Source organism: Chiloscyllium plagiosum, unplaced genomic scaffold (genome assembly GCF_037043375.1).
Source record: "Chiloscyllium plagiosum isolate Xiang-an unplaced genomic scaffold, Cpla_swu_hap1 HiC_scaffold_13, whole genome shotgun sequence".
Classification (NCBI taxonomy): domain Eukaryota; kingdom Metazoa; phylum Chordata; class Chondrichthyes; order Orectolobiformes; family Hemiscylliidae; genus Chiloscyllium; species Chiloscyllium plagiosum.
In genome coordinates this window covers 63,567,861-63,578,139 of record NW_028270151.1, presented here as the reverse complement: position 1 = coordinate 63,578,139, position 10,279 = coordinate 63,567,861, and the positions used below count along the sequence as shown (strand labels likewise).

The 10,279-nt window shown below is 36.9% G+C and overlaps 1 protein-coding gene across 2 annotated transcripts in view; it reads right to left on the bottom strand.

The window, feature by feature from the left end:
- Positions 1-411: 411 nt before the first annotated feature.
- Positions 412-10,279, bottom strand: part of farsb (phenylalanyl-tRNA synthetase subunit beta) — a 65,878-nt gene continuing 56,010 nt past the window's right edge. For both annotated transcript variants that reach the window (XM_087993681.1, XM_043702054.2), the window contains exon 17: positions 412-1,185. In XM_087993681.1, the coding sequence (XP_087849807.1) occupies positions 1,034-1,185 (152 nt within the window). In that variant the 3' untranslated portion in view covers positions 412-1,033. The remainder of the gene's footprint in view (positions 1,186-10,279) is intronic.

Below are 10,279 nucleotides of genomic sequence, written 5' to 3'. Positions count from 1 at the left end.
ATAATATTTTTAAAAGCAAAAATAGAAAATTTTAGAATTGCACATCACGTCGATCGCTAACTGAATTGTTAACCACAATCTAACTAAGCTGTGCTAGTCTAGAAGACAATCAAGCAATCAGATAAAAGTGCAATTCCTAATCTTAGCTCAATAACTGGTAGATGCATTTGCCTGGCACAGAGAACACATTGTTTCTCATTTCTTTATACATAGTCTAATCAGGAATAATTAAACTTCATTATGAAGAGTCAAAAGTACTACTGGTAATGACACACAATATAAATTTACATATTGTAGTCAGGTAGATTACATTGTAATGTCTCTATTTTTTTTCTGAATGATGGCCTGTTTATACCATAGCATTTATACGTGCATTCTCTACATTGGAAAGTAAAGCAGCAATTGCACCAATTCAACTGAGTAAATGCTATTAAATCCTTAAGGGGCAGAAAGAAAATAATTGATTCATTGCAGACTGGCAGACATTACATGATTTAGGTATTCCACATATTTACATTATAAAATGGATTAAGGTAGCTATTGGCCACTTTTGCATACACTACTATAACATTCAACAGGGGAAACCCTCAAGTTGGCTTTATGCCACCTACTAAAACTATTTTATCCATTATATATGCATTTATTTTAGATCATATTTGCTACCATTAAATATACAGAAACAGAGTAATTTTTGTTTCAGAGCAATGATTCATGTTACAGCAGGTAAGCTAGACCTCTGTGTATCAACATTTTGTTTTTTTTTACTTCTAATATTATGCTTACATGTTGCATTGAATTGCAGCATTACACATTTACAGTTTCAATTGGTTTATGCTGAAGAATGTACTATTAAGTTTCAAGCAAACAGATAAAATTACAGAAGGGAAAATATATTTAACCACAGAGCAGACATGGGATCCTCTGCCTTATTAAATATTTATCTTTACAGCTGAACAGTGTCAGTAGCTACTCTTTGCAAGAATGACTGAAGGACACAAAAAGTGTGATAAGAACTAAGAAGCAATCTCGTTGTTTAAAGAAAGGGCTCAATGTCGATTTCGAGAGCGGAGCAGGGCATGGTCAGTTCAAATTTGGTGATAACATCAGGGTGAAGAACTCCCAGCTTGCCAATGCTCTGACCTTTAGCAAAGATCTCGGCACATCGACCCGGGAAGAAAGTGGAATCTGTAAAAGAAGGAAACAAAACAAAAACCATCAGTACTTCTCCACCTTCAATAACCAGCAGATGTAATTCACTTTCTTTGCACTGCCCTGCAGCTGGCAACTGATAATGCCTTTAATTAAATCTTCAACAGCTCTAAATGAAAATTTATAATTGTCTTCCGCAGGTCAGAAGTGAGCAACACTTTGATGATGGTGGTCGAATCCCTCTTTTTCCCTCAGAATCCAAATGAGTACTAGTCTTTATCACATTTTCAAGATAATTAACCATCAAAGCACAAAATACCATCAAAGTTTTCTTTGCCAAAAGACTAAGTATGCTAGCATCTAGATGTCATTAAAAGTATACAAAAGGTCACTTCATGGCTTCCTTAAAAATTTAATCGCAGCTTTTTGATAACTCTTTTTATTGGTCTCATTTTATTCTCACTTGTCTCTGTTCTATGTTAGCATACATCCTTCCTGTAAATGGTTATGCAGTAGCTAACTATTTGAATTGACATTTAAAGTGGTTGTGCTCATTTTTGTGAACTGAAACCCTTCTGAACAGAGGACACTGGTATTGTTCATCTGCAAACTTTGTCAAACCTGCTTTACTTTGCCTAGGATCAGAAAAGCTACAGAAAGTAATTTCCAAGATGCAATATAGCACAAAAACTTAACATTTTGATCGCTGTGCAAACAATGTACCCACGGGTAAGATTTCAAATTCACGTGCAATATAGAACTATATTGGTTTTCAATCATAGTAAAACAGCACAATCAGCAAACATACTAAAATATCCTTCATACTGAAGCATTAAGTTTTTGCTGGACAATGAATAAGAATGCCCTGAAGTTTGCAGAATTAAAGAATCAGGCATTAATGATTTGTTTTCTATTTGAGCATCTATTCACTCTGCACAGTGTTATTAGGTACACAGAAATTACAAACTTAATGCTAAGTAATAGAACAATTTCTGACAAAACAAACTAGGTATTTGCTTTAAAAGTAATGTTGAGTTGATCTTTCAATTCCTTTTCGGTGCAGTAACATTTTGAAATACTTCCTCTGGAAAATATATTATAAAGAAATTTAGGGACAGCACATTTTGTTACAATTGAAATGATCGATTTTTCCATACAGCGTAGCAAATAACTGCCCAGTCCTCAGGAAAGGAATCACTGGTTCACTGTCCAGATCATTCTATCTTGGCTGCTCCCTCCTTACCTGGCCTTCATGGTCCACCCTCTTGAGACTCCCCTCCCATTCCCCTGTGTGACTCTACATTTATCTGCTGTTATGGATACCAACACTAAGGCAGCATGGCCAGCTAATATTGGTGGGGATGCACTGCCTGCGAGCCATATGGGTTGGCATGCAATAAATATCTGAATAATCCTATCCAGAGTTGAATCTAAAACAATGGCCCAAGAACTGCTGTTATGAGTCTGCATTGGTATGAAGACTTTTCTCATTTGGTAATGATAAAACTTTGCCCTGCACGTCGCTGAGTGTTTGAAAAGTAGCTCAGTGCCCTCTGTGGGGCATTTGGGATGTGAGTCCCTCTGTGAATTTTCTCAACCAGTTAGATCAAATATTTGTAAAGTGAGCAGTTCAAGTTCTGAGCAAGGAAGTGCAGCCGAAAATAGTGAATTCTATGGTTCAAATCTCCTGGTGTGCAGATCATCAGAACATGTATGTGCATCGAGACCTTGAGGAAGTCCTGGCACACAGACACACGCAGCAATCCCCTGGGAAGTTTACACTTCCTAAGGGCTGATTTCTACTGCCTGCAACTTTCTCCAAACAAGTCCATCACTGAGCCCAGTGGCAGCAGCTTGGGATGCACATATGGGATTTCCCTGGATATTTATTCTTCAAATCTTACACTAATTAGTATCTAGTCAGTCTTAGTGATTATCCAGAAGGGCTGAATTGAGCACAACTAAATCCCTAAACACTTCTGAACCAATTCAATCACCCAGAGATCAGAAGCCCCGGTTCAAAAAGCACAAAAGGGTCAGATCATAGAATTCTTCACAGGCAGTGCCAATGTCACTCACCCACCATCCTGACTTGAAACTATATTGCTGTTCTTTCACTGTTACTGGCTCACAATCCTAGAACTCCCATCTATGCAATATTGCACATGTTCCACTATCTCAAGAACTACAGTGGTTCAAGAATGCAGTTTATTACCATCTACTCGAGGGCAATTAGTGATGGACAATAAATGCTGGCCCAGCCTCTGATTGCCCTCATCCCATGAACAAATAAAATGTTCACAGCATTGACACTGATTGGAAGACACTGACTAAGGCAAGTCATTTCAGAAAGAGAGGAAAAATATGAACTGAGGAAAGAAAGCTAACTGTAATTAAAAAAAATCTCCAACTATTAAAACATAAAGAATGAGACTCCAGATTACTAACAGTTAATTCTCAGTGCCTGAGAGGCTGATTGCCTGTAATCCACACTTGCTCATCCCTCAAGTTTTTTTTTAATATAGCAAACGTATGTCATATGTACCATGCAAGAACTCAATGCATTTGAAGACTGAATCGGATGGATGGGGGGGGGTTGGCTGTTTCCAGGCAGGTACCCTCACCTAAAGTTGCTGCAATGTGTTCTTTTCTTTTGGTGGGGGAGGAGTTGTTGGAGAAGATGTGGGTCAGGCTCAATGTTATTTTAATCCTACTTTTGGTTCAAGATTGTACTTCAAAATTATTAAAACATTTAGTTTAATATTAACAGTTTGCATTAGTACATGTCTGAAAGGGATTTTGAGAACTGTTTTATCAGTCATTATAAATGAATCAAATGCATTTCCACATTTAAACTTATTTCCCCTCTTGTCCCCACAAGTCTATAAATAAAGTCAATCTTTAGGAAATTCATGCACATAAAGTATTTGCATCTATATCCCAAATCTAGAGAAAGAGCAGAGAATGAATTTAACAGTACCAACTGCATAGCTTGTGAAATGTCATTAGCGAAAAAGGAATATAATAAAATTAGTCTCATTGTTCAAAATGGTTTCTATTTATGTTTTAATTCTTCAGAAAAGCTCTTCTCCATCTAGCAATCTCCTTTGTTCAAAAGGATAACAGCTTCAGCAGCAGCTATCTCTAGCCATTATTAAACATACTTCTACAGTAAATGACAGATTTTCAGCAAACTCAGCTGGCTCAGTTGTATGCTCCTTCAGGGAGAGAATCCTTGGCATGATAGAGCATTCCATTTAATAGCCTGGCTAAGGATAAAACACACCAACAGTGAAAAAGGCTCAATAACTAGACAGTCCATCAGACCTGGATTATTTGGTTCAGGACTGGGTGAGGAGCCAGTCAAAGGACTGGAATGACTTTCAAAAAAACTGACAGAACTTTTCTTTTCCCCCCAGGTTCCCCCTTCCCCATTTTCACTTAGAGCATACAGAGAGAAGTTTCCACCACCCACATGGGTGGGAAATTGGCAGTGAGGATCACCCTCTGCTACAGAACCCATCTGATTCTCATTTCCATTGAAATCAAACGCTGCAGGTCTCACTAACAGAAGGCAGACAAAACTGATCAGATGTACAACTTCCCAGAACGTACTGCACCTTTTCCTGGAATGGACTCATCCAGCTTACTACTTGAGAAAACCAAAAAGCATTTTATTTGTGATGCACTCCGCACTTGGCAAGCAAAGAACACATTTCAATACCACGTAAAAGTAAAATCTCCCACAAGTCACTGGTGAAACCCCAAATGATCAATCCTTTAACAAATGATAATATAACTTTAAACCATGAAGGAATGAAACTCCGGATTAATAACAGTTATTCTAAGTGCCTGGGAGGCTGATTGCTTCCAATCCACACTTGCTCATCCCTTAACATAACCTTCTATGGTAAACATACATCCTGTGTACTATGCAAGAACAGGACCGTCACACTACTCAGTGCATATGAAGAGGGAGTCGGATGGGGGCTGGCTCTTTTCAGGCAGATACCCTCACCTAAAGTTACTGCAATATTTGTACCTAAATAAAAAGCTTTTAGTGGGCAGTGATTGGGGGAAGATGTGGGACAGCCTCAGTGTCATTTTAATCCAATTTTTGGCCCAAGGTTGCACTTCAACATTATTACAACATTGAGTGAAATATTAATAGTTCGCATTAGTTCATGTCTGAAGGGGATTTTTAGAACTGTTTTGATATATACTATAAATAAATCAACTGCGTTTGCACATCTAAAGTTATTTCCCCTCTTGTCCCCAATAAGCCTGTAAATAACTCATGGAGTGAGGGCTGAGTCATTAAGTTCAAGCAGCTTTTACATGAATGGTAAACATTTGCATTACCTGGCACCTCACCAACAAAATACTCTGATATCCCATAATCCCAAGGAAAGTGTCACTGTTGTTATATTAAAAAAAATAATGTTGGCAGTCTGAAATGAGTGCAAAGAAGCTGCTGAAGGTTTTGAAGAAGTGTTCACAATGAGAAGAGTCAATGGGCTAATCGCCATTTTTGATTTACTGGCACAACTGGTCGTGGTGCATGCTGCACAATGCAACTTTTATTCTATAATTCTTTTAGTAAGTGACCAGAAATAGAGTTTTTCCCACCAATATTCTTACTTGGTAGTGAATAATAGAACACAAGAAGTAGGAACAGGAGTAGGCCATTTGGCCTCACAGGTCTGCCCTGCCATTCAAGTTTATGGCTGATCTGCTTCATCTTCATAGCACCCAACTCCCTGATCTTTCATAAATCTATTCACCTCCTTTTTACATATCTTCTGTGATCTAGCCTCCACAACTCTCTGGGGTAGAGAACTGTAGACATTCACTAACCTCTGGGGAAGGAATTACTATGCATCTCAATATTAGATGAGTCTCTCTTATTCTGGAACTATGCCCCTAGTTTGAGATTCCCTATCTGTGGAAAGATCTTCTCAATATCTAGTCACTAAAGCCCTCTCAGAATCTTGAATGCTTCAATAAAATCACCATCATTATTCTAAACTCTAATGAATAAAGACCGAGCGTGTTGAGCCTTTCTTAATAAGTTCAGATATAGCCTAGTAAATCTCTTTTGAACAATGCCAATATATCCTTTTTGTTTACATGCATGGATCAAAAGTGTACACAGTACTCCAGTGTAGTTCGTGCCAACACCCCATACAGTTAGAAGACTTCCCTGTTTTTAAAACTCCAATCCTCTAGCAATAAAGTCCAAAATTCCATGCGCTTTCTTAATTACTTGCTGCAATTGTATACTAACTTTTTGTGTTTGACGCATATAGAATACCTAGATTCCTCTGTGCTTCACTTTCTTTGCAATCCCTCTCGACTTAAATAATAGTCCACCTATTTATTCTTCCGACCAAAGTGCATGACCTCACAGTCTCCCACATTAAGTTCCATCAGCCAATTTTTTGCCCATTCAGTCACCTCGCATATCCTCTTGCAGATTCCTTATGTCCTCATCACAATATGCACTCCCACTATTTTTGTTCAGCATATTTAACCACATTACCCTGTTCCAAAGAAGGGTCACTGGATCAAAACGTTAACTCTGATTTCTCTCCATAGATGCTGCCAGATCTGTTGTCCTTCTCCATCAATTTCTGTTTTTCTTTCAGATTTCCAGCATCCACTTTTAAATACAGCTGGGTCACCTCTGATAGCAGACATTTCTAAGATGATTTATAGTTTGATAAAATGACTTCACACCCAACTTCCCCGGTTATTCTTGTCTGCCTATTTTGAATGCAGCAAAATGAAAGTTTATATAAAACAGTAAGAAAATGGAACACTTGCATCATGCTGGCAAATTGAAAAATATGGACATCTATTTTAATGTAAAAACAAAGCACTGAAAGAAGAAACTGCACCTTGCGTGAGCAGCTTCAAACAAAAATCACCCAGTTCAATTCTTCTTTCTCTCCAAAAATTTACGAAAAGGCACCAGAAGCTTCTTTGGCATTTGAATTGGACAGGTAGAAAGCCTCTCAGGTATCCTAATCCTTTTAGGTTAAGCACCATCTCTACACTCTACCACATCAAAGAACAACACTAACAAACTAATAATGACTTATCCAGGCACAAAACCCATCAGCTGAAACCCTGAACAAGCATGCCTGCAGCTACATCTCCAGCCACTGCCTTTCTGCATCTGGATCAATGGTAGGGTTAACTGGAGGTCTGCAGTTGTGAACCATTAAACTGTATTGGCACTAATCAATTTGTCTTCCCTGTTGCTACCACTGCACTACTATCCCATCCCACCCACACACACACACTTAAAAAAACATTTTTTTCTACATCATAGAACTGCACTCATATAACTTCCAGCACAGAAATGGGGCATTTGGTCTAAGCTGTCTACGCTGGCACTTATCTCTCTTACAGTATGGATGCTAAAGTGACAATCAACCTATCCACTGAGTTCCTAAGTTTCTTGGAAACAGCCTCTTCCTGTTCGAAAGAACAGAGACTGAGTGTAGTTTTCGGGGAATAAATTAAGAAAAACTCATGTTCTAAATTCATGGTAAATGCACCATGAAATATCTACATTTTACAGGTGGTTTCTATTTATTCTTATAGCAAATACACACCTTAAAACATGAAATAAAATTTCTTCACTCCATCAATTATACTTCTGTGAAAAACTTAAGTGTATTTAAATAAAAACACACTCTCTGCAGGCTGCATTACTCGGTTTTCACTCAGCCTTTCAATTGGATACATATTTATTTTTACAAGTTCAGAGCCCAGGTATCATATACCATAAATATTGATATAATTTTTACTTTTGTCATGGGAAAATCATGTCACCTTCCAATTACTAGAGAATTTTTTTAAAAAGTTGACTATTCTAAGTTCTTTGTATTTTCAATTCACATTGCATTTTGGTTTAAGAAACACTCAGTGCCCACAGCAGTATTACATAGTAACCACAAAAAACAAGTGTTCCATTATCATTATGGTGGTATTTCTTCACTCTTATACACCAAACTCTCTACTAAAGGCTAACATATACATTAATTTTCTTATTTTTTGTTGTACCTGTTAGCTTCATGATTCATATAAAATTATATATTTCCCAATCTCATAAACAAAAAAATCTGCTTTGTTATATTTCTGTTTCCTTTCAAAGTGGAAGCCTTCACACCTTCCTACATTACATCTATTCTGCCATTTTCTGGCACAATCACTTAACTTGACTATATTTCTTGGCAGCCTATTTGCAACGTTTTCACAGCTTATGATTCTATCTAGCTTTAACTGGATACATTATATTCAATCCCAAAGTAACTGATAACGACAGTGAATAGATGAGGTCTCAGCACTGATCTCTGCTGCTCCCTCTAGCTACGGCCTGCTTAAGGCCAGGTTATTCCTGTTCTGTTATCTGTTTATTACCTAATCTTCAAATGAATAATATATTATTCCAAATCCCATGAAGCCTGAGATTTTGAGTAATAAGCTCATGTGTGGCAGCTTACTAAATGCTCTATGAAAATCCACAAGCTAGTTTCCCCCTTATAGACCTTACCATAAAAGTTGATGAATTTATTTAACATGATTTTTCTTTCAAAAATTTATAGACGCTGTTTAATGATAATGATTTTCTGATTACCCTGTTACCAAGTCTCTACTATCAGATTCCAGACTTTTCCTACTACCAGTGTTAGGCTAACTGGCCTATAACTTCTTGTTTTCTCTGTCCTTTCTTGAATAGCAGGGTTGCATTTGTTACATTTATTCCATGTGAACTATTCTAGAATCTAGGGATTTATGGAAGGTCAAAATCACTGCACCCTCCATCTGTGCACTGATCTCCTTTAAAATCCTAAAATGCAGTGATTGGGTTCAGAGGATTTGTGTATCTTACATTTATTGGCAATGTACTTAGGATAATAGAAAGTCAATTGATATAACAAAGCTTATCATGCCTTAGAAATATATTTATCTGGAGCCAGTTGTACTATATCAGATTTTAAAACAATATCTAAAATACTACATTTAAATTATTTGTGCATACTTTGTGTTCATGTAGATTCATTCTCACCACCACAATCTGATTTTCATTCATCTTTGTTCAATTAGAAAAGGAGAAAGAATTGGAGTAAAGGCAGTGAACAGTCATTACTTAACCACAGACTAATGTGTGTCAGAATTAGGTCCTTCACTCTGAACTGCTCCTTCGTATATTTTTACGATGAGAAATTACTGAAGAGAAGATCAAAAGCCTTACACTTCCAATGGAATCAAAAGGTCCAAATTTCTCTTAAAAAGGCAGAGAAACACAAGATACACTAATTATTTTGTATTGAAGAATTGTTTGCGCACTATGTTTGTTTTGTCACAAGATACATTAAGTCTCACAGCTTTCATTAAAATTAATCCAGTATTCAATTTGATTCACATACTCGATAATAAAAAGCAAGTAGTAAATAAAAATATTGAATGCAAATTATCAAGGCCAACAGTTTCCAGTTCTGAGCAAAGGTCACTTGACCCAAAACATTAACTTTGATTTCTCTCTAGAGATGCTGCCAAACCTGCTGAGCTTTTCCAGCAACTTCTATTTTATTTCCAACAGTTTCCAATTGGGCTACAGTCACTAAGCTGGGCACAAACTGTAGTGGTTCTGGTAAGTGAATTATATGCTCAAGTTTCTGCATAAACAGATTTACATATTGTTGCAAGCAAACTCCTCTCCAGCAGTGAATTGAAAGGCTATTTTTTATAAACTGTTCACAATAGAAATTGCTCAATATATTTAAGATTGGTAACTTTGTGTAGTTGATTAATGCAACTGAAAATAGGTAGGTACGTTATTTTTAAACCTGCATGTGTCATCCTTGTGAAAAATCCTATTTTTATAATATTCAATAATCACATTTAAAATCAATATAAAACCATTTAGTACTGGCATTGGGGTACAGTAGTTAGCATTATAGTGAAATTATTTTTTTTTTGAAAAAAAGTCCACCTCAGGGCTCTTGTGCACAAAAATGGCTATTTTTTGGAGGACACTCACAAGCCTGTCTGAGTATGATTAACAGAAAAGCATAATAGTTCAATCTCCATGTGTGGCCTGTTTTGTGGAATGGGG